General features: G+C 39.1%; 1 protein-coding gene across 4 annotated transcripts in view; it reads left to right on the top strand.

Moving 5' to 3' along the window:
• The window catches only part of PPP2R5C (protein phosphatase 2 regulatory subunit B'gamma), an 81,169-nt gene that overhangs the window by 10,029 nt on the left and 46,349 nt on the right, over positions 1-24,791 (top strand). For 3 of the 4 annotated variants that reach the window (XM_082761834.1, XM_082761833.1, XM_082761835.1), the window contains exon 3: positions 6,742-6,901. In XM_082761834.1, the coding sequence (XP_082617960.1) occupies positions 6,742-6,901 (160 nt within the window). Of the gene's footprint in view, positions 1-6,741; positions 6,902-19,694; positions 19,917-24,791 lie in introns of those variants that run through there. The other variant, XM_082761836.1, reaches the window with a different exon arrangement.

Raw genomic sequence — 24,791 nt, 5'->3', positions numbered from 1 at the left:
GCGTGTGCAAGCACCTGACAGGAAGTACAAGCAATGCTTTCTGTTATAAGTAAGTGCTAGCAAGAAAGGCAGAAGAGTTTCAGCAAGTTGTAGGCCAGTCTTCTAAAATAGTTTGTGGCCGTAAAACCTGCTGTGGTGCACTGCTTGAGAGCAAAGAAGGGCAGTTGACCTCCACTGCTCTCGGGGAACTTCCCAGTCACAGCTGCAGTTCAACAGACTCCATCTTGTGATGGAACTCCATAGGTATACATCAAAAATAGCTGGCAGCAACACTGCTATATGTAAATGCAAAATCACAGTTGCTAAACGAGTACCACAGTGTAGCTCAGTGTGCACTTAGTGTGCTAAAATATATAAACGTTATCAACTGAGCTGAAAAGCCATTCTTTTTATTATAATAACAGGAATCCTCAAAGCTTTCAGATACAGCTTTTGCCAAATAAAAACATATGTTAGCTGAGACTACCACTATCCTGTGCATCTCTACCAGTGAGAGAACTGTCAACGATGATGACTGTACTTGGTAGAAAGGCAGCTGCAAATACTGTTTTAGCAGGCGAGTCTAAGTATCATTCTGGTAAATGATCTTTTGGGGGAAAAACAACAGAAACCTAAATGCAACCTGTGTGAAACTGACTGAAGCTGTCAGTGCCATAAGCAGGATTTTTGGAAGCTTCACTATAAGTTGTCTATCAGTCCTGTGGCTGTGAAGCTAGTCAGCAACAGTGGTAAGAATCGTCAACAAAGTGAAAACCTCAGAACTATTTGCCATCAAAAATGGTACACAGCAAGCATTTTTTTTCTCTGCTTTTCCTTTAACAGTTTTGTTAATGGAGCAGTGCACCTTCTTATGGGTCTAGATGGTTAAGAATCCATATTGAGTTTCATATAGTTTGCAATGTCTCTACAGATCGAAAGTGCTGAAGATAAAGATCATACCAGGTCGGTCCACACCAAACTCCTTACCAGTGATTGGACATTACTGTGCAGCATGAATGTGAATTATTGTAGATAGTCTTAATGGCTCTGTTGTGCGGTATCTTTAATACCGTAATAATAAAAGTTTGTTCTGACATTGTCCTGCATGTTGAACTTTTACCTGGAAGTTTTGCTCTAGTCATTAGGAAGTGTTTCAAGATGTGTTGTTGCTTTTCTTCAAGGCTGGTGAATTAACATGCGGAGATTTCAGATCTCCTAGCTCAAGCAAGACCTGACTGTAGGATGGTCATTTTTGAACATCTGGAACTTTGACTACAGGGCTGATTTCAGTACTCTCTTCTCAGTCCCAACTGCTAATTTAATACCACTAGCCCACTTCTTGAAAGTGTGCCATGGGTTAATTACCATGTTGATTGCTTCTGGGCCATATGTCAGGTATGGCCTGACCATGTGCCCAGCCTCAAAGCAGAGCAGTAAATGAAGAGCTGCGAAAGAGACAGCTCTGAGGCAGAGTTTGAGATGATTGGAGTCTTAAGAGATTTTCACACTGCTTTGAAGTTATTCAGAGTGGAAAAACTGAATGGTATTTAATTTTTTAACTGCTTTCCACCCATTTTGACACCTTTATCTTTGATTTTAGTTCTCATCTCAAGAGATTAAATTGAATTTAGACTCTCAGCTTAATTACATTGAGTATATATTGGACCTCTACCTCTTGGCCAAATTATTTTGATTACATATTGGACCCTTATATGTTTTTGAAAATGAAGTTGTAAATGCCCCTTTTATGTGTTCTCCTATCCTTTGCTTAGTTCTAGCAAATTGTGTTTCGCTTCCAGTGTAAGTATATTTCAGATATAATCCAGAATGCTTTTAAAGCCCCTTCTGAGGCTTGCTTGGCAAGAAACAAGCTCTTCTGGGTGCTATAGATCAGGCATCTGTTTATCTTAATGAAGAATAAATCCACGGAGGCTACTTGCTGTACCAAAATAAAAAGAAGGAAGGGATTAATTCTGCATTAAGCGTTCTTCTATTCTCAGGTTCAAAATAATGATTCTCATTAAAAGCATTCTGCTCTTTTTTTTACTTCCTATACCTGCATTTCACGAGTCTTAATAACTTATTAACCGATACGAGGTTCACCTACCCAGATTTTTGTAGTCCAGAATTTTCATCAGGGATCTTGTTGGTATGCGGCTTGCTGCTTCCATCTTGGGTTGGTGTACATACTGATTTAAACTTGAATTCAGTTGTGATGCTTGAGACAGAGAAGAAACTCGCAGGATAAAGTTAGCCTGATCTTCATCAAGAAATACCATACAGGTTGCTTCCTGGCAGAGTGTTATCTTCAGGCAGAGAGACAGCATCTCTCTTGTCCTGCCCTTAGGAGGTTATCTCTTTTTGTAACTAGTATAGAAATCATCCATTTTTTTAAAAAAATCTTGAATGGCAGATGCATCCAGGTGCTTATTGTCATCTTCAAATTCTTACCACGTGCCAACTAGTTTATCTTAAAACTAAGTATGAAAGCTCACTGCTTTATTCCAAGCTTGGCTTGGAAACCCTTTGATTCTGTGGAGCCAGAAGGCTTTGTATGCTCTGGTCTAATTTGGTTATTAGTGAGTGTGCTTTGAAAAGTCAGACAGTTTTTCTGGTTGCTTGCGCTTCATCAAGGTAGGTCAAATACTGATGGTTTGAGGGACTATCAGAAAGGGAACGCTTCTTGAGTCTAATGAAGAGACTTGTTAACATGGGACACAGGGCTCATACATGTTCCAAATCCCACTACTCTCCCTCTTCTCATCTTAGGTGACTGTCCAAAGTAAATGTTGCTGTATGAGCTGTTCAATGATGATCGGTTAAAGAGCAAAATTGGCTGTAACTGGGTAGGTTCTACTTGTTGCTGTCTTTGCCCATCACAAGCTTGGCTCCATTAGGCAAAGTATCACCAGGAGGCTAAGAGAGGTGACCCTTCTGTCTGCTCAGCACTGGTCAGGCTGCACCTGGGGTGCTGTGCCCAGTTCTGGGCCTCTGGTACAAGGGACCTGGGCACACTGCAGAGTGAAACAGGAGGCTGCCAAGGTGCTGGAGGGCCTGGAGCACCTCTGCTGTGAAGGGAGGCTGAGGGAGAAGAGGAGGCTCAAGGGGGATTTCATCCATGTCTATAAATGCTATAAATGCTGCAAAGAGGATGGAATCAGGTGGTGCCCAGTGTCAGGACAAGAGCCAGTAAGCACAAACTGGAGCACAAGAGGCTCTGTCTGAACACAGGGAAGCACTTCTGTGCTGTGTGGGTGACGGAGCAGTGGCACAAAGGGGTGGTGCAGTCTCCCTCCTTGGAGAGTTTAGTTCATCCATTCTGAGACCCTGTGACTGAAGGGAAGAAGGGATGCAAGGACAATCTATCGTGAACTCTCATTACTGGCAAGAAATTTCCTTCTCGTCACCTTCCATCTGCATCTCTTGGATTCACGTTAAGGAAATATACATAAGCTCTGTATTTTCAATTGTTAAAAGCAGGATGTAAAAGTCAGAATCACGCTGATCCTGGTAGCCTTAATGTTCATCAGAATAGGTAAAAACTAAAAACTAAATTCATCAGAAAGTCTGGAGGTTGTTTTTGATTAAAGCAGCATCCACAGTCTGATATTTTTGGAGTATTTTGTACACGTTTTTAATTTTTTCAGCCACTTCTAGAACTGAATGTGTCTATGACTATCTAAACGTTTGGGTAGGAGGAGCTGTTTGTCAGAACAAGGGTAAGAATAGGTATTTCCTATTCTAGTCACTGGAAGAGAACTGATAAAAGCGTATCAGTAGTTTGACCATTCTGCTGTCAAATAAGCTGAGTTCTGTGATGTAGCATGATGTCAATCAGTTTGTCTCAGGAACAGTGGTTTTCTAAAGTAGTTTATCAGAACTTGGCTCTTCACTCTGAGCTTACAAGGGTTGTATCTTTGTAAAAAAAAAAAAAAAAAAAAAAAGTGAAGCATGTTACCTAAAGACTGAAGTCTTTAGTAAATGAATACACAGCTGTTAGTCTGAGTTTTTCTCGTTAGACTGCAGCTTTTCAAGTACAAGATGATCAAAGATGCTGTGTCTAAGATTGTTTAAGCTGACTTAACTTCTTCAGGTGCCCTTCTCTCTGGCTACGTGCCATTTCTGGGGACCAGGTCTGTCCTGACAGCATCATCATGCCACTCACAGAAGTTGTCAGCTACAGCTGTGCAGTGTGGTGTTCAAGAACCAAGAGCTGTAAGCTGTTTTGGCAGCTCTCTGGGACATGCTGGCCAGGTGACCGGACTGTGACTGAAATCAGGGATGGTTGGGGCTGGTGGCAGAAAGGGCAGCTCCTGGATGAACTGGCCAGGGATTCAGGGCTAGAGTTGTGCTGAGTTGTCACTGTTAGGTGGGAAGTTGCCATAGGAACAAAAAATGCTTTCTTTCAACGTTTCTATTTAGAAGGGTTACCAATCCTCTTAAATAACGACTTTCGGCTAATTTTAGATTGTATCTGCAATTCAGAGTACTTGTTTCCCCGAGGTGTGTGTTACCTTGGCATACCAGAGTATGTGCATGTGTGCAGGCACACGAGCACTTGCTAATTCCAAATTGAGAATTTGTTTGGGAAGAGAGGAAACAGGAAGGTGACTTTTCCTGTTTCAAGTAATGAACAAAAAACAGGTGGTAGTGGAAGACAGCCAGTTCAGAAAAACAACACCAAGCTCCAGCACCATATTGAAAGTATAGGAACTTATCCACTATTAGTGTTTATAATACACCAAAATCAGTTTTTCTCACATGATAAATCATTGTTTCCTAATTTTGTAGTGCTATGTTTCTTTCTGCTTAGTTGCTTCACAATTTTGGTTTGTTTTTTAACCGAGTTAATGGGTAGAACCTACCTCACAGATCACTTGTATTTCAGCAAAAAGTTTAAGCGTTGTGTTTGAGATTAAAAAGAGAAATACTCAAAAATGCAAAGTAACAGACATCACTTGGATGTAAATGCTTTTAACTCTCCATTGCATGCTACTTTTACTGAAAATTTAGTATATTTTTGGTAACTTAAAATGTGTAGGGATCAATGTATTGTCTCTTCCTTTATTTGTTCTGTAAGGCTGTAAGCATTTTTGCTCTTTTAATGGTAAATTTGCAGAATGGGAATCTTAAATGTGTTTAATGAAATCTAACTGTTGCTTTCAGTCATATTTTCAGTACATTAAGTACTGTGTGTATAATTAAATAGAATTGTTAATCTATTCTTGAAGTATGTACACTTCTCTGCCAGTTAGAGCATTTGCTGCTAGAACAAGCTTTGCATAAAATGACTGTCTTAAATTTATCTACCTTTAGAGGCTCTAAATGGTTATGTAGGGTAACATTTTCTTGTGCACTGAATGTGTACACTCACAGGCCATATGGAAATTGCTAATTGAATAAGCTATTCTGGAAATCCTCTTTAGAACACGAAGAAAAGTCATTTCTGTTCTTTTAGCTGTATCTCTATGAAAATGTTTTTGGTGTTAGCTCATGCAGGAATGAACTTTTGCTTTCATATCTATTATATGTAACAAAACTCTAATTAAATCCATTCAACTGCAGAAATAGTAGCATTACATCCTGATTTCCATCCTGAATCCCATTTCCATCCAATTTCTTTTTCCTATTTCTTATCATATGGGCACTTACTGAAAAGGAGGCAATGGTCTCTTCCTGTAAGAGAAAAGTGTCAAGGTATATTTTCAGATGTATGCTTCAGTGTAAAATAGCTTGCAAATTTGAAAAGCTTCTACAGCAATTTCAGATCCTGTAAAAAGAATTGCAATGCTTGCAGTAAGATTTCCCGCTCAACTGTTTTTATATTCTTGGTGTAGGTCACTCCTAGATGTTTTATGAGTCTTGTAAAAAAAAAAAAAAAAAAAAAAAAAAAAAAACCTTGTGAAATCATTCATATTTAAAAACAGTTAACTATTGCCTACTTTAAACCTGCTTTTCCTACTTCAAAAAAAAAAAAAAAAGAGAATAACAGCATCACAAGTTCTGACAGGCTTTTGTTAATGATGCATTTTATTCAGCTTGAGTGAGAGCACTGTTGAGTGTAGTCTGGGGAATAGAGTGAACTGGGGACCATTTTTCTGATTCTGTTATTTAATTCATCCAGAAGTACAGTGACAATCTGGTAAGGAATATTACAATAAAAGCAACCTGCTGTGAATAGGCAGTAAACTGCTACATGTACGTTTAAGAAGCTTCAGCAGCTTCTGAAATGCTCAATCTGCTACAATAAGACAGCTCATTCCTTTAACTTTTATATTATATCAAAGCCTGAATACCCTAGCCAAGGTCAGGACTCTGACAGTGAGGCATAGTACAAACAGGTAGTGTAAGGTTCACCTGCTGTAAACAAACAAGTTCCTGATCACTTCAAAGCTCGGGTCAGATAGACAAATACGTTGAAGATTTGGGCTTCACATGCAAATGGTGGGAATAGCTGAGGAACTGCATTGTTGGCAAACTTCTATTTGGTTGGTGGGTAACTTTGAATAGATGGGCTAGTTAGTGCATGTAACAGGATGATCTATTTCTGTACCGTAACACTCATATAGATGGAAATACTCATCGAAAAGAGTGAACAAAAGAATAAATAACTATATACTCAGAGGATGATGAATAGAACATCTTGATTAAAAGGTTATTTTGCTTAACTTAATTCCTGTAACAAAAAAAAAAAAAAAATAGTCTTAGAGGGTTCTCTGTAAGTTCAACTACAATTAACTTTTTTCATTTCTTTTCAAACAGGTGTCAAACAAAAAATCGAACAGCGCTCCTCCCCCAGCACAGCTATCTAAAATCAAAGTACCAGCACCACAGACAGTACTGAAAAAGGAAAAGCGGCAGAGTTCTTCAAGGTTTAATGTTAGCAATAACAGGGAGCTTCAAAAACTGCCAGCTTTAAAAGGTATGTCTTTCTAAATTTGAATGACTCTTGTGGGGGATCTTGAGCATGAGACAGAGAAGCATCTCAACTATCATACTTCTTTTATCTGAAAAACATATGTTATATATTAAATATTAACATATGCAAACTTGCACACACTTGCATATGCAAACACACGGTCTTTTTTCATTTCGTTCCTTATATGAGGACATCCAGTCTGTTGTCTTCTTGGCAGTCAATATAGGAAATATCCAAGTCTTTTTAACCCAGGAAGGTTTATGTGAAAGTAAATTCAATCATCTTGCATAAAAGCAGAATATTTGGGCTTTTTGCAAAACATTAGTCATCTGTCCTTAGCGTGGCATTCTCAAGCCCTACTTTGTTTGCTTGTACTAAGATAGCTCTTAGCATTGAGAGAAGATCTCGTCTGTTACTGTTCATTGGTTTGATTCTCCAGAGCATAGAGTTAGACTTAACTCCAGAGTTAAGTGAAGTCATGTCTTTTTGGTGAAATCAAGATTTTTTATTTTCCAGTTTTAAGGCTTAGTGATCATGTAGAATGATATTTATGGCTGTTTGTGGAGAAAAGACAACGATTGATCTCTTCTTTCACTAGTGTGGCATTTATCATCTTTGTTTTAGTTGTTGTCCATGTTGTGTTATGTTATTACATGTTAGCATATTGTGTTTATGGTACCCTGCAGTGTCAGGGCAGAATTTTCCAGGTCTGGTAGATGTACCGATCTATCAAGGATGAACAATTGATTTGCCCTGAAAATTTATTTAATGCTGATTCGATGCGTGATGCATATTGCTTTCCAGTGTTCAAAGTTGGCAGTGAAACCCTAATAAATTTCTGAAATGTTGAATAGTACAGTTGTAGGCAATGTGAAAATGTCAAGGGATAAGACTTTTTTCCTCCCGTCATTACTCTCTTGCTTGTCATGCATTACTGTTCATGGAAAATAAAGAACCCAGTTTCCCAGCCCCTGTGAACTGTACTGCTCTTCACACAGACAAAATTAGGCTGCAACATTCGCATCATACAGATGCTGTTTTTACAAAAAGAATATGAAATATCGTCTGTTCATCATGGTAGTCTGTATGTGAGGCTTTAAATTCTTCAAGACGTTAATCTATTTTAAGAAATAGCATTTATATTTACTAAATGTTTTTAAATAAGAATATTAATAATATATGTGACAGGTCATGAATAGTATGTCATCTCTTAAACTAATGTAGTAGGTTGCACATACGTGGATGTCACATCCAGGGTGTGACATGAGCAAATGATGCTTTCATAAGTTACCTGTACAGCCTTATTGAGTAGCATACCCCTTTGAACAAAGACTCAGCTGCAAAGAAAAATACTCATTACTTGTTCTAGAACCTTCATTCTGTTCATTTTTAAGCATTGTGTTTCTGGTAGTGCCTGGGACTGCCAGTTCAGGGAGACTAGAAGTGAGCATTCAGTTAAAAGTGGAGTGAGTCGTGAGTTGGAACAAGAAAAATGAGTGCAGATGGGTGAGGGGTAACGTAGTCCGTGTTACTGAGGGTAGGGTGAATGGAGAGAACTTGGTGGAATGTCCCATCACTGGTATTATCACCAAGAACCAGGGAGATTTGGTAGTGGAGTTTTAGATTTGTTTCCACCTTGGCTCTGTTGCAGTTTAAACTAATAAATGTATGGCAGAAGACTGCCTGCTTGGAATTCAGTAATAGACAGTTCCTAAGATTAGTACTAAGGTGTGTTCTAATGTTTTTGAAGCAACATACCTAGATGTCAAGAAATGATAGAAATATTATTTGTCCTTCAGACTGTGATCACTTCCCTGTACTCTCAGGTGAAAGGAAAGAAAAGAGCTTATCTCTGGTGGATGTCTCATGATGCTGCGTGTGTGTCCCCAGGCTGTCGAGAGTCAAACTTTGTTATGAAACACTAGTGCAATTACTGATTTAGTGATAGATAATAATTACTACCTTTACTAATAAAGCTGTGTCCGGTCTCTTGGATCACAGCAGGTGCCTGTATAATTGCTGTTCCCACTACATGTACTCATTCATGACTGGGATTCCTAAAGTTTCTTTTTGGACAGCTCTGTGTTTAATGCTTGTGTCTGGATGGGAGTTAAAGCAGGCTGGCAGGCTGTAATTTAAAGAGACTGAGAGGATTAAGGTGGGTTTGACTTGAGTGATGAGCTGGGAAGAATGTAGCATTGTTTTGGCTTAGCTGTGTTTAACCAGCTTTCAAATTCTAGTTATTCCTAAGGAGTAGCTCTATTCCTGTGGCTACAGAAACCGGGAAACCTTTTTTTTCATGTGTAGTAGGCCAAAAGATGTACATTGTCATGGCTGGTGAGTTGAGTACTGTGTGGTGTGAGACACTACATGCAAGATGTATTTTAAACACTGGGTATGGAGCCATCTTCACGGATTCAAAATTCTATGTTAGGCTTGTGAAAGCCGGTAAGTGGTAGGCTCTAAATGGCCTGTGGTATCCCAGAGGTAGCCACTTTCTTCTGTGCCAAAATGGCTTTTAGTCAACATTTCTTATGTGGGAAACACTTTGCCTGTTAATCTGAAATAGTCTCAATTCTTGGGCTTCAGTTGTGCTGCTAACTTTGTGTTGGGTGTTGCGTGAAAGTGCTTCTGGAAATACCAGCCTGCTTGCCCTGCTAACTGCTATTAGTGCAGCGTGATTTGTATTCATTGGAGCAGATCACGATTAACATTGTGAACCTCGGTTTATTCAGGAAATGGAGGAGCTGGATAGCTTCGATAACGCAAAAAGAATAGGAAATAAATTGTGAGTTAAGAGGCTCTAAGAATAGAGATAAACATAGGAATTCTGAGTAGAGTATGATGCTATTGCATTGCAGAGCACAGGGATCTATGTATTAGCAGAGTTGCAAGCTATCAAAGCTCTCTGCAGCACAGTGCAACACAGCCTGACTGGGTTCAGGTAGAACTGGCAGCTTGTATGCCTGATACCCCAGAAGTACCCCTGATGAGCTGCCCCCAGGACTGGGATCTAAGGGTCAAATGTTGTGAGAAGATCTTGCCAATTTTCACCAAAATGGAAAAACTGTGCCAATGACCTGGTGTTACATTACTTCAAGCTCATTTGTTTTTCCTTATTAGCTAAGATTTGCAGTATAGGTACATGTTACAGAAAGTTGACTTTGCTTTTAGCTATTCATTGGAAAAAATATATATATTTGTTGGTCTAAAGATGTTTTTGTGGTGTTATGATTTGAAAACTTCCTGATTAATGCTTTGGTTATATCAAGTATAAATAATTAAGGGTGTTTCAGCTTTCAGAAACTTACCGGTTCCATTATTTTAGCTCTCTTAACAAAACAGCTTTCTGTAATTCAGGATGTATTGAAGTTAACAAATATAGAATGTTCTCTGAGAGAGACAAACAGTCTAAGTGTTCAGTATGAATGTTTAATAAATGTATAAAACAATATTTACACGTATCTGACCACTGACACTGAAGTAGTTTGTGTTCTTTGCAAGTGCCCCTTTAAACTTGAAGGAAGGGACTGGAATTCGTTGTTATGCTATGGATAATTTCCTCGTGGTTAATTGCCAAATAATTCTATGGTGTCTGTGATTTAGTTTGCCATGTGCTGGCATTTACAGTGCTTATATCTGGTGAAGTTGATGGGTCAGTGGGTCATCTTCGCTTCAGCTCTGTAATGTAGGTTACCTCTATGAACTTCTGACACCCTATTACATTATACTAGATAAAGCTCTAGAGCTTGTGTGTGATACATATGTGCTAATCACCTATATTAATCTAGTTTTTATACTATAAAAACTAGCTATATTAATCTAGTTTTGAGAGGAAACAATAATTGACATTAAAGAAACTTTTGAATAGAATCTAGAGATGTTATAAATCGCATACTTGTTGCTTACATGTTCAGTGTCTGCAATAACACATTTTCACTTCAGTTCTTACAGGGAATTTTTAGTATCCAAAGACCAGTATTCAGATGTCTTTGTAAACTCTTAAACAGTAATCTGGCTTAATGCTGAGGGAAGGGAAAGATAACTTTTTACTCTATGTTTTTTTGTTGTTGTTGTTTTTGTTGTTTGTTTTACACCTTTGGCTTGAAGTACATGTAATTGAATTTACTTCCAAATCCAGCGTTTTTCCTCCCAAGTGTTTTCTTTAGGAAAATATTCTCAGATGAATGTTTGTAAGGCTTAGCTTACTATCTAAATTATTAGGAGATGATCAGACTTAATCTTGTCTGAATTTTCTACTCAAAGCTTTTTGCAAGCATATTTTTACAATTAAAGTGTTTTTCTTCTCTGATTTTACTGAGATCATATTTGGCCCTTGCTAAATGAGTAGTGTGCCACTGTTAACATCTGCAGGACTGCATCATCGAGGTGCTGCTCTGATGGACTTGCTGAGTAATTGGTAAAGAACAAAAAATAACAAAAAACAGGCCTGCCAGCTATGTGGCATTTCATAAACAGTTAATAGGAAACCTACATGTTACTATATTCGCACTGCTGTGCAAAGTTATTAATACAGAAAAGTAAATTGTAAGGCTAATGATTCAAAAATGTACAATATTAAGTACTCATAAAATTCATAGTTTTAGAAATACTTGCATTACAGGTGGACAGGCTTTTCACCATTCTAGTCTTGTTACTTAATTATTTCTAAGATGTTCCCTTGTACATAATGTACATTTAGTTTATATGCTACAAGGGATTTTGACAGCATGGACAGGTGAGCATACTTGTATTTGTACGTTACTTTTGTAAGGATGTGCTGATTTTAGCAAACTGTAAACGTGCAGTGTTTAGAAAACTTGTATAAAATGGTGAGAGGGTTTTTTTGTAATTATGTTTGGTTTGAATCCTACAATACACAGAAGAATGTTGCAAGAGAATTCGTGAATACAATATTCAAAGTGTTTTACCCCAGTCAGGGCATCTTGTACACTGTCGAATACAGTTGTGTCACAAATCCAGCTTTAACCTGCAAGGAGTATTCATTAAAAGATGATGTTCTCTGTCACTTCTAAAATATATATATTTTTTTTAAATTAGTGCTCCTGGATACTCCAAAGTGTTGAAGAATTTCCCCATGAGTATGTGTTAGTCATGCATATGCAAATTTGGAAAAAAATCAAAAATATGCTATTTTTGTAGCATGTCTCTGTGTTTTTTTTAAAGCTGGATGGAAATTTGCTTTATAGCCTCATAGAGGACTCCCATGACACCAGTGTCGTAGTTTTGTTTGGGGGTTGTTTTCATTTTTTACATAAAGGTGAACATTGTTTCATATAATCTAATAGATGGCAGTTGCAATTCAGCTTTTATTTTCAAATGCAGATCCTAATTTGTTTACAGAATTACTACTTCCCTCTTGGGGTTGGATTTCTGATCTTGGAAAACGGGGATACAATCTTCTTATAAAGGTGTGTGTATGTATATATATATCAAGGTAGGAAGAAATGAGCTGTGTTGACAGATGTGGATGTTTAGACTAACTCTTGAGTGCTGAGCAGTGTAGAATATGCAACATTGTGCTGCTTTGGTGTAGCATAACTACATGATATGATTAACAGATTTTTGGTATTTATTGTTGAATGTCGTGCTGTGTGTTGATTTAATGCTGTTTTTGACATTTTGGTGAAGATGTGTTTCTGATTCAGTGGTTTGGTGAAATCAGGCTATAAGTCAAAACTTTTTTTTTTTTTTAAAAAAAAAAAAAAGCAGGGTGAGGAGCAATGACCATGACAGGTCAGAAGGGCAACATTTTTTTCTGAGCACGTTTCACATCAAGTGTGTGGTTTCTTTATTTTTTTTTAATTTTTCCAACCAGAGATTTCTAGAGGTATGCCAAATTCTGAGCCTGTTTTGTGCAAGGAGAAAACTTGAGGATAGTGTCTCAACTTGTCTGTCTGTGATACAGGACTCTGATAGAGAGACAAGTGTTATTAAAACTTTCCTAATGCTTTTAAGTCATAAGTGGATGTCTAGGAGATAGCTCTGTTTTCATTCTCTATACAATATTAAAATCTGATGAATCAAGATTGCAGAAGAAGTGATTGAATTTTAAGATTCTAAGACTTGAAATACTTTAAAATAAATAAATAAATAAATAAAAATTGGGCCTAATATTCATTGATCAAACCGTTGTACCCATGAGGAAGGAAGAAGTGAGAGTTTCTGAAGTGGTCAGAAATGGAAGACCACTACGTGTATCTGTCAACACAGAGAACAGATAGCTAAGCAAAACTGAGATCAAGGTAAATTAAAAAGCAAATGAAGTATTGACCTCTGTGCTACGGGGAAATACAGCCACGTACGTTGGTAACTTCCCCAAACTCTCATCAGGATAAGTCCATGCTCAGTGTGTTAATTTCTTGTTTAAAACTGCCATCTATTTCTCTGATACAGAAGAAGCTGGGTATCCATAATTTACCTAATTTATAGGAACCATAGAGATAAAGGACCTTTTTAAGGCTTTGAGGAGTGTTTTTCTTATAAGCTGTTGAGACTGGAAGTCTCAATGTTTAATGCTGCTTCTGTCACAAAAACCTCCTCCCAGTTGTAAACCAGAATGGAGGTGCAGTATTTCAGCCATTCCAGCTTAATTGCACTTCTTGTGTGTATTCATAGTGAATAAAGAATTTTGTCCAGCTGCAAGGTGGTAGCATCGCTGTTTAGCTAAAAGTATGTTATGCAAAGTGAGGTGGTAGATTTAACAAGATAATGCTACTATAAAAGATAATTTGCCCTGAGACGTAATGCATGTAAAAGGCAAAACAGTGAGGCCAAACAAATTCATTCTCATGCAAAACATCGATGAATACAGTTCTGTGAAACAGATGATGCTTTTCTCTGTTGTACATGAACTACATTGGGCTAACTCGGTATGCTAAGTGCTATTCTTCTGGTCCTGGCTATGTTCGTGCTATTATAGTATTTTTGGCAGCCTAATTTTCTATTGAATTTACTGAAACAAAAAGCCTGTAAAGGAAAGTACTACAGAAGGTCCTACATCAGTGTGTTTAGTTGTCAGTGAATGTGTGTATTGTATCATGTGAAAGAACTGTGGAGGCTTTCTTCGCCACCTTCATCTAGTAACTTTGTATGTCTGGAAGAATTATTGAAACAAATCTGAGTGGTAAACACAGAAATCTTGTACAGCAAAAGCTGGCAGTTGTTTAGTGTTCATACAGGAAAGTATGCTGTCAAATCAGTAAATATTTTAATATTTAATGATTATGAAAGCATTAAAGTATTTAGCAATTATCCAGTATTAATTATTTTGTAACATTTTAAAGATAAAGAAATATGATACCTTGTGAGTGAATAAATACACCCCAAAAAGGGGTTATAAAGAGAGAGAAATACTTTGCTTGAGTGTTTTTTTTCTTTAGCTAGCTTTACATGAAATCACAGGCTTGGATTAATGAGCCATTTTTCATTTCAACTGCCCTATCAAACACCTACTCATTAGTCAGCAGCTGAAAGTGTTAGAAGAATGCTCTACATCTGTCACTGGCAGCTTTTCCTACCAAACTTGTTTCCACCGAAGCCTGGATAGCATCCATAAAAATGGAAAATAAGACAATACCATATTTTAAATCCTGGATTTTAACCTGTATGTTCAGAGTTTAGATTTCTTAAAATGTCTTTTATTATGCCTGTGTTTACAAAAAGAACATATTTTTGTTGCACAGGTTTTCATTGTAATGATACCTAAACTTTTTTTCACTGCACTGAAGTTCTAATTTCTTAAGACCTGTACTAATCAAATGTTGTATTCAATATTTATACGTTTAAATGCATCTGCTGAATGACTAGCATGCTTTCAAGGTTTTACTCTTAAATGTGTTTTTTAAGCGTCATTTGCTTCTAGAGAATGACTCGTGATCTATGTAATTAAGACCCCATACAGGAATGAGTTTGGTACATTAGGTTTTATACAAGGCTTGGTTAAAATAGTGTCAGTACTTGAAAAGTGTCTCTGTTATCTACCCTGGGAAGTATGTTTTTGCACTAGATTGTATTTTTAAAACACAGTTCTTTTAAGGTAACTAATGAATTCATGTTGTACAGCTTTCCGAACTCAGTTATCTAGTATTTTTTTTCCCTCCTAAAAAGTCTTTTGAGTATACGGTATTGGCTGAAGTAAAACTTGGCACTGAGTCTGTGTGCACTACAGTGACCATGCAAATACAGGGAGATCCAGACAGAGACAAATTCAGCCATGGGCAGATGTTTGCCAATTTCACTTTTAATCAATTTTTTCCTGTACTCTAGTAAGCAAATATTTTTAGATTTTCAACATTAAAGGTACAGTACTGTATTTCTCCATGCTTCAGTCTTAGGAGCTCTTTAAGGAAGCCAAATGATAATTCACACTTGTTTTATTTATCCAAGTGTTTTTTTAATTTTTTTTTTTTTTTTTTTTTTCCTGATAGCTGGGTATTAAGATGGTTTTCATTGCCTCTGTTCCCGTGACAAGAACATTTCCTCTTGCCTGTCCTTTGGAATCTAGTCAGAGCCTTGTATGAGTCCAGTATCCTTCCTATTGCTGTGGCTTCTCTTCCAGACTGTGTAGTACCTAATGTGTTCGCCTCCCCTAAAACAGTTTTATTGTCCTGGAGTAACATTCTGAACTCACTGTTCATGGCAGTAACAAGACGCTTTTCTATATCTGTCATTTGTGAGTGGTAATTTTTTTTGTTGTTGTTTAAAGGGAAGAAAATTGCTGGTGGAGTGTGTGTGTGGGGGAGAATTAAGTTGGGTCTACCAATAAAACCTGGACGTGTTTATTCCCACGTGTTTATTCTCCTTTCTGCATGGCTGTCTGGTGAGCCAGATAATGGTACTGACCTGGCTCATCCCAACCTCTTTCCTTCTCATTTCAACTCTGCTCTGTTTCCTAATCTGGTTCAACCATGCAGCTGCACGAGCACAAAGGTACAGGGCTGCAGACAGTTAGGCGCATGTGCCTCAGGAGAGGCAGGGTTGCAGCAGCAGCTCTGGAAGACTTAGTTCAGTTTAGACTCCTGTGGAAGTCTAACCTAACAGAAAAGCAACCTGACAGTAATGTAAGTGGCTTTCTGTTGGGTTAGTGGACTCAGCCTTCACAACTGTGGGACTGAAGTGGAAGGGCATGTGGGAAGAGGATTGAAGCTGTCTGCAACTAGACTGGCTTAGGTTGCTGAGGAATTGCAACTTCAATATTCATGGAGTTATGCCTTCAGTTACCTTGGAGTTCAGGCTAAATAACGTTTCCCTCTCCTCATTATAAAAGTTCAGACTCCTCACTTATTCTGAGTGGTAAACAGCTTTGTTTAAGGTGTTTTGATGGAAATAACTAAAATCAGGTGAATTTTTGTCTTTTGTGTTGTTGGTTATGTCACTAGTAGTTAAAACAGTAACTAGTTCAGAACAGAAATAAAGGCAAGCTTTGCACAGGTGACTTTGTTTTTTTTTTTCTGGTATTTTCTGTTTGTTTTTACATCACAACCTAAATGGACTGTTTGTTTTGAAGGAAATGCCACATAGCCTCTCGGTATAAAGAGAATTCACCAGCTGTCCTGCTGGATCCTAAATGTAACAATTAAATCCTGAGAACTTGATAGGATTTTTCTTCATTCCTATTGTCAGGAAGTTTGGAGTGAGAAGCAGGTTCAGAGGAAATGTGTAATAGCTACATTTTTGCTATGCTGTCAATATATTTTTTCATTAATTTGTTAACTTCAGCTGCCATTTTTAGAATTAATGTTTTTTTGATTCTTTTTGCAATGAAAGTGTCTCCATAAATTTGTTCAAATAACCTCTTCCTCCTATTGATAATCATTAACGGTGTTCTATTTGTCCTAACCTTCTTTCCCTTCCCATTAGAAAATCAATTCCTAATTCAGTTTTCTTTGCAATTTTTTTTACCCATGAAGTTGCTCAAATTAATTCAAATTAAATAGATATTTTCTTTTGGTGGCAAATCAAATGTTGTAAGGCTGAAGCGAAGAACAGCTATACAAACCTCCTGAGCAGAGTGTGTAGTCTGCATAACTGGTGAACAGATAGCAGATTTTGATAACGAGCAAAAGGTCTTGTAAAGATTGAAGTTCTCCAGCTCCCCTAGCACCCTGCAAGAAGCACATCAGCACATACTCCATTGTGGCTGTTTGAGCAAGTTTCATGATAATTTAGTAAGTACTGGCCTTAGATGGAAGAGTCCTGCAAAGAGGAAGAAATGTGAACAGGATATGGGTATTTCACAAGAGAAAACTTACTTGAACGTGATCTAGTGCTCTGCCAGTACTACTGCTAGCACTGCACATTTATCACTTACTCTCTTTAGAACAATGTAGGGGGGTTGATTTACTGAACTGTTACAGAAATTTTTGCAAATGAGCCTTCAACTATTCAAGCCATGCTTATGGATAAAGTAGGAAATGACACTGTAACTAAGGTAATGTTCCCTTTTTATTCTGTTGTGTTCCAGTACAGTAGATAAATTGTGTACCATTGTACCAGCAGTCTTCATATCCACTTCTGTATTTGCAGGGAGTTTCAAACAGAAGCAGCAGCTACCATTAAAGCAAAGATGTGAGTAGAGAGGAGGAGATACAGCTGCTCTTTTAAAGATGTGGTTACCAGATAAACTGGAATTTTAAACACAATTTTTTGCTTCATCATACTGAGGCTTATCATTGTAGAACAGCCTAATTGTACTTTAGATGTGGAAGAAAAACAGAATTTGCTCATAAAATTGTGTGTGAAAATATTGAGCTTTTTTTCTTCGCTTATCCATCAAGATCTTGCAGAACACTTTGAGATCAGTCTTGACTTTATTTTAAATCCAGTTCTGTTAACGACATATCTCTGTGGTAGCCTTTGTTTTATAAGATTAAAGCTTCATATCTAGGGTATACCCAAGGGATATAGAAATACAAAAGCTGACTCTTTTGAGAATACACCTCCCTTGGTTTTGCCTAGACTAGAAGGACAAGTGATCTGAATCCCTGCAGCATTAGAGAAAGGTTTAAGATTGTATCAGAAGTTCATGTATTCCACTTTCCTGTACTCAAAAGCAGGATCAAGAGCATTTGTATCACTCATTATGTTTGTCCATTTTTAAATTGGAGAGAAAGTTTGCAGTCTTACTGTGTTTCACTATGCTTATTGTGAGAGGCTTTCATTTAATGTCTAACTTAGATTCCTCCTACATCAAGGAAGATTACTTAACTACAGTGACTGTAGAAAAACTAATTCTCTCCATCTCCATAATTACTTCTTAAAACACTTGGATACTCTGTCTAGACCTCTTCATCACCAACTTTCCCCCCCCCTCAAAAAAAAAAAAAAAAGAGCACCTGGATATATATTTTAATTGTCTGTTTCTAGATTGATGAAAGAGCCTAAAGGAGACCAGGCTTGCATTGTTCTTAAACTGATACATCCATGAGTTACTACTTTAAATCAGGCCCAGTCATCAGTCAGTAAATCCAATTGATTTCTCCGTGTATCAAATGGGTAATATTCCTCTTATATATCCCAATTAGTATTTTTCCTTCATCTAATTTAATAATGCTCAGTACAGCTCTAACTTACCTTTGGTGTATAGGGCAATACAATTTTTGCAGCTAGGTAAGCATATGCCTGAACATTTTTGTTCCAAATTTTCGTAAGCAAATTATGTAACTGAAAAGTCTCTTCTTTTGGATGTACTTCTCTTTTGAGCTGGTATCAGATAGGAAAATGTTGTAGATAGGTAATTTAAATACTGAAAGGTGGTGTACTGGTGCAAATAGTATTTGTGGAGAAGCACCAATCTGGAGATGGTACAAATACAATATTGCTTACGTCTCTGAGCATCACTCCCAGAGGTGCGGTATCTAGGAGACAAAACAGTCCTTCAAATAACACTTTGTGAAAATACATGTTCAAATCCTCGGTGATAAAGAAAATGGCGCTTACAGTGTTTTGTTGCAAATACCTCAAGTAATTTAAGGAAAAAAATTAAACATTTATAGTACTTTCTTGTGTTACCAGGATTGTGCAGTGAAATGTTTTTTGTGTGACCATGCTCTGGTTCTTATTGATGTGATACTTCAGTTTTAAATATTTTTTGAGTTACTTATAATAATTGAACTTGCATGGATCTTGCAATATTGAAGTTTGACAGTGTTAGGTTTGACTTTAGATAGGTCAGTCTCTGGAATGAAAGAGACATTGAAATGAGCATGCAATGAGCGATTGCATTCAGGAGCTGAACAATTGGGTGACATTGGTCTGTAACAGACTCATACTAGGAGCCATTTGTGGAGCACTTCTTGGGAAAGCTTGTGCAGTCTGATATTTAAAAAAAAAAAAAAAAAAATACTAATAACGAGTGAAAGGCATTTATCTTCCTGGGAACCACCTTCCAAGATGGCTTGGGGAAGCCAAAGCCGTTGGAGACGCTGCCCTCGACGCAGTATTTTTCCACTGTGGAGCTGACCTCCAGTGTGGCAGTTCTTGGCAGAAACTCTCAACTTTTTTCCCCTAAAAGGGGGGAAGGAGGAGGGGCAAAATACCCCATACGCCGTTTTAACAGGCGTTTAACCCCTGTTAGCGGGCGGGGAAGAAGAGCAGAGCGCGGCGGCCCAGCCGGGCTGCGAGGGGCCCCCCCCAGGCCCGGTGCCTGAGGCGCGGGCCCGGCGCGGCCGCCTCCCATTCGCGTCTCGCCCGGTGTCATTTTAAGTTGCGGCCCTCAGCCAATGGGGCCGCTGCCGCCCGCTGACATCACCCGGCAGCCAGTTCCCTCCAGCTGCACAGCGCCTCAGTTTCTGCCTTTTTTTTTTTTTTATAAATAAAAAAAAAATAATAAAAACGACCTAAAATGGAGGCTGGTTTCTCGCCGTAAGCAGCGGGCTGCCTCCCCCCGGCGCAGCCCCGATGTTGACATGTAACCGGGCCGGCGGCAGGATGGTGGTGGTGGACGCGGCCGGTCCCAACGGGCCCTTCCAGCCCCTGGCCCTGCTGCACATCCGAGGTGAGCCGCGAGGGGTTCGCCGCCGCCGGGTCTGCGCCCTCGGCTTGGTGCCGAGGGATGCGAAGGTGCCGCGAGGGGCAGGGGGAGAGCCGAGCCGGGGAGAGGAGCCCCGGGCCTGGTGGCCGGGGAGGGGGAGCGGTGCCCCTCGGGGGGCGCAGAGCCGTGCTGCAGCCCAGGAGATGCGGCTCAGCGCTACGAAGCGAGCTCTGATCTGCCTGCTAGCTTGCGCAGCCCTCGCTGCTAGCCTTCTGCACAGAAACGTGTGCTCCTGGAGCTACGGAATTGCTGCACTGCAAGCCTACACATTACGTAGTCCCTTAGGAAAATGCATTTTCTCCCGACTTCTTTTTTTTTAGATAATATTGAGGTGTGTGTCTCGCTCCGTATTCTTGCGGTTAGCAGAATTTTGCATCACTCTGTGTTTCTTTGTGTTTTTACGTGCCCATAAACAACCTTCGTAACCAATCAAAGCATTTATTTTTTTTAATGTCTTCCTCAAGCTGGCTTTGTTTTAGAACTTTTTAGGAAAGCAGAGCATTTATTAGATGGGATCAGCACAGCTTGAACAATGGCACTTATATGCAAGAAACACAGCTGATACTGTTCTTGATTACCTTTTCCTTCTCGGCTTTCCCTGGCATAGGCTAGCTGTTAGTACTGAAAAGATATTTTTTTTTTTTTAATGAATATTCCCATCACTATAAATATTTTGCTTTGGAAGTTTGGTGATTTTATTTATTTATTTATTTTTTGAAATAAACAAAATGCTCAGAAGCCTGCTCCTCTGAGCAGCAGCAGTTGTCTTCATATATGAAGAGATCATGATTTCTCTTTATCTCTACAAGAGCCTTACCCTTCTTTGTCTGAAGTGAGACTAGATGTATTCTAGAAGACTCTAATTTTGGTCTGTGAGTGGGGGGGGAAATGTGGTAAAATTCCCTTGAGTTAGAATAAGGGCTTTGCTTGTTGTCAAGGGAATATAAATGCGACTGCCTGAACTGTAGACAGGCCTTCACTCTTCCGTCTGTGCAAATCACCTTAATTTCCTGATTTGTGCTTCGTTTTGGAAGGGTAGAAGCCCCATCTTTTAAAGGCACAAGTGAATTTTAGAGAAAAACAAAGGTTGGAGGTAGAGCTATGAAGTATAATAACGATGAACCGCAATAATCCTTTGTCTTAATATGATAAAAGGGTTCACGTCAGTGATTCTTTTATCCCTGTTGTTGTCCAAATCAAATACGTAATTGTGGAAGCAATTGTGGAAGTGCATTTTAAGAAACTTCTGAAATTTACTTTTGTAAATACTAAATTTTTGGTGCACAGGATAATATGCTAATAAGGTTGAGGTTAAGGGTTGTGTCGTTAGGTTTGTGTTTCTTGTTGTTTTGTTTTTTATTAATGAAAAGAGTCAACTTTCTTGTAAGCAATTAAGGAAGATCTGGGGGGATTATTTTGCATTTTTCAGATGGTAGGCAGTTAGATGGGTGTCTGGTATTATAGCCCAGAGGAGTCTCTTCAGAGGTGAGGGGAGGCAGGGAAGAGAATGCATCTCATCCATCCATCCATCCAAGTTAATTCTTTTGTATGCACCTCGTCTCACAAGCTGCTCCAATTTAACCAGTACTGATTTGGGCCCAAAATGAATCCTAACAGAACTATATATTCAAAATGAATAGGAGCTAAAGTGAGCTGATAGCTCTAAAGCCTAATGACGTAGGTTTACTGTTTGTTCTAATCCATGCAGCTTTTACAGTTGTCCTCTTACATCATCTGTTGAAGCATGGGTTGAATTTTCTAGTAGAAGTGCTTTTCTTTGCAGCTGTAAGTGCTAGAATTTTAGCTTACAGAAAGGCTTCCCCACTAAAAATTAAATCTGCTTTAGGACAAATTTCATACAGTGTTTAAAGGAAAAGTTTGAGATTGTGTATTGTATTTTATTTTACCCTTACATTGGAGGGTAAAATACTCTATATGGTCTTAATCTTATTTGGGGTGAGTGGGGAAAAAGGATGGGGATTTTTGTAGAGCAGACTATCAGGAATTACTTGAAAATAAAAATTGCAATCTTGCTTTTAAAATTAATTCTAATACACTTTCTATACCTGGATTACAAGGAGTATGTAAAGTTTGCAGAATTAAAAAGTCTGGTCTGGCAAGAGGTGGAAGCTTGCTCCTCTTCTTCCTCCCCCTCCTGAACTGCAGACAGCTTTATTGTCTGGATTATTTGTAGCTTTGCCAAAGCACCACAGTTGGGAAAATAGATGCAGGTGTTTTTAAAAAGTGATGTTTAGAAGCTTGTGAATAGGAAATAAGGGTGTCAACATCTTACTGTCTACTGCTGCTGTCTCTGGAGGAACAATGGGGATTTGTAGGATAGGAGGTGTCAGGGCCCTGAATACCCCAGCTGGTGCTCAAGATCAGCTCTTCAATAAGGCTGTCATGGAGAGGGCTGTGAGAAGCCTTGTTGGGGTTCCCCCTTTGCTCAGGAGCTGTCTTTAGGTTCAGGCCCTTGGCCTTGGTCACCGCCTCATCCAGGCTGCAGCCATGTCTTGGGCTGTGTGCCTTGCCTTTCAGGGTCCTGATGTTTTAACCACCTTGTTTGGCTTGCCTCTTCACTGTGGACATGTTCCACAACCACTGGACTGTTGGCTGACCCTGATCACTGTCACTAGATCTGCTCTCCTTTTCTGGTTTGGGTACAGTGAGACTCTGCCCTTTGTCACAATTATAGACTGCTGGCAGTTGTCCAAGACCAATGTGTAGAAATCAGGTCTGCGGAAGATGACTTTGGACCCATTGCTGGAAAACACCAAGCACCAGAAGAGCCCAGTCCACGGTGAAGGCAAGTGGCACACAGCCATTAGTGTGTTATCTGCTTGTGCTGACAGCGCTGGCTCAGGAAGAGTGTTTGGCTACTGGGGTAGTGAGCCCTTGGTCATTCCACCCACACCAGGCTTTCCAGGAGGCCCAAGTCATGCTGCTGCGGCTGCATTGATCATCCTAGAGTACAGAGCACATAATGGTCGGCTCGACTGCTTGGCTTTAGTGATCGCAGTGAACCGAAAGCTTACCTTGCAAGCTTAAAGAGAATCGGTTTCAATTTGAGCAGCTGTTATGGCTACGAAATAGCTGTTGTGGTTTGTGGTCCTCAGTAGAGGCTTGTGTGTGTGTGTGCAGTTGGCTGTGAAACAAGCGAAGATGGAGTAGGTGAAGCAACTGGTTGTGGGGTATCTGCATGGAGAGTTCCTGTAGGATCCTTGTGTGGAGGTCACTAGCTATGAACGTAAGGATAGCAGAGAAGAGGGTTATTGAGTATTGCAAACGTAAGATTTTTACAGCAAAGAGGGAAGCAGAGCAGGATGGTTTTTCAAGATGCTTCTTTCTCCTTATGGAGCCCTTCTGGCAGCGAAACCCCTAGGGTGACGGGAGTGCACTCAGGGCCCTGATCCAAGTAACTGAGATGAGGCCTGGGGGAAGGAATCAGGACCTTCTGATTTCCATCTCAGTGCTTCCAGCAAAGAAAGCTGCTGTAAAAGCAGCATGGATTACAACAAACTGTTAACATTTGTCACTAGGCTTCAGTTACCAGTTCGTGTTTACTGTGGTGAGTTGTCTTGCAGGAAGCTGTAGCTGTAGGACAGAGTGCAGTTAGAAAATGATCTTGATCCTTTGTGTAGGCAGATTATAAAGGGCTACATGTATTCGTTTGGAGAGGGTACACTTTTCATTAGGAATGCAGTTGACTGCTCTTAGCCTGAAAACCAGTGTTTTCATGTAGTCAAGACAGATATTCAGATATTTGAACAAAATATTGGTAGAACTCTGCTCTGGTCTGCATTGCCAGAATTAACAGAGTATAGAAGTTAGTTTGGCAGTCTAGTTGCTTAGTGGAATTGGTAATATTGCCTGTTCATGCTTTTCCAAAATGATTTGCACGGTACTTTGCAAGATGTGGTAAAAGTTGTGTGGGAAGGAGGATGAGAACGCCCTGACCCTGTGTCAGCTCCCACCGGTGCTTCCTGTAGGCTGTGACCTGTTTGAAATACCTCGTTGTCTGCTGTCCTCTGCCTTCCAGAGTAGCAAAAATTTTTGATGCTCAACTTTGTAATTATTTAACTTAATTTGGATTTTATGAAAGTTTGTGGGGTTGTTTTTTTGTAGTGGTAACTGCCTGTTCTTGTCATGTGCTTCCTGTAATCCTCAGCAAGGGACCGTGGAAGCTAGTTTATATTCCATATCCATGTAGTGCTCTTCTGCAGGGTATGACTAAAAATGGCAGCGGTAACATTCTTGTCATGTATATATCTGAGGATCTGGATAGAAATTTTGCATTCTTAGAAAAGCTTGGTAAAAGCTGATGGTTCTGTTGGGTTGGGTACCAACACAGCATCAAGCACCTCCCAGTAATGCTGGTTTCTCTGAGCTTGGGCCACCTTAGATAACCTTTCAGCTCCAGATCAAATCAAAACTAATGCCAGGTTCTTAAAGAAACCAAGTGCTCTCCAGCTATTGTAAGGTGCATTTCCACTTTGTGTTTTCATTCTTGATTATGAAAGGTCAAGTCCCTTTGACAATGAGTAAACAGAGGGAGCAGCTTTTAAGAGAGCTACATGATGCATTTAAACCTAAGTACGTGATTTTTCTTAAAGGAGAAAAGCTCACTCGGTGCTTTCATTTTAAAAGAACCCAAAGAACCCAGCATGTTTCTTTTTCTTGAAAAATAATTGTCTTGTAGATATTTCTGTTTAATAGTACTTGCTGAAAATCACGAAGGCTTTTACTTCACGGGATTTTTTTCTGAGCTTAAAAAAAAAAAAAATCAATTTTGTAATTAATTAAATGGAAGTGGAGGCCAAAGCTCACACTTCAGCAATA

Source organism: Aythya marila, assembly GCF_965140915.1.
Source record: "Aythya marila genome assembly, chromosome: 5".
Classification (NCBI taxonomy): Eukaryota; Metazoa; Chordata; class Aves; order Anseriformes; family Anatidae; genus Aythya; species Aythya marila.
Note: the sequence above shows the minus strand (reverse complement) of the source record. Positions and strands in the feature narration are given on the sequence as shown.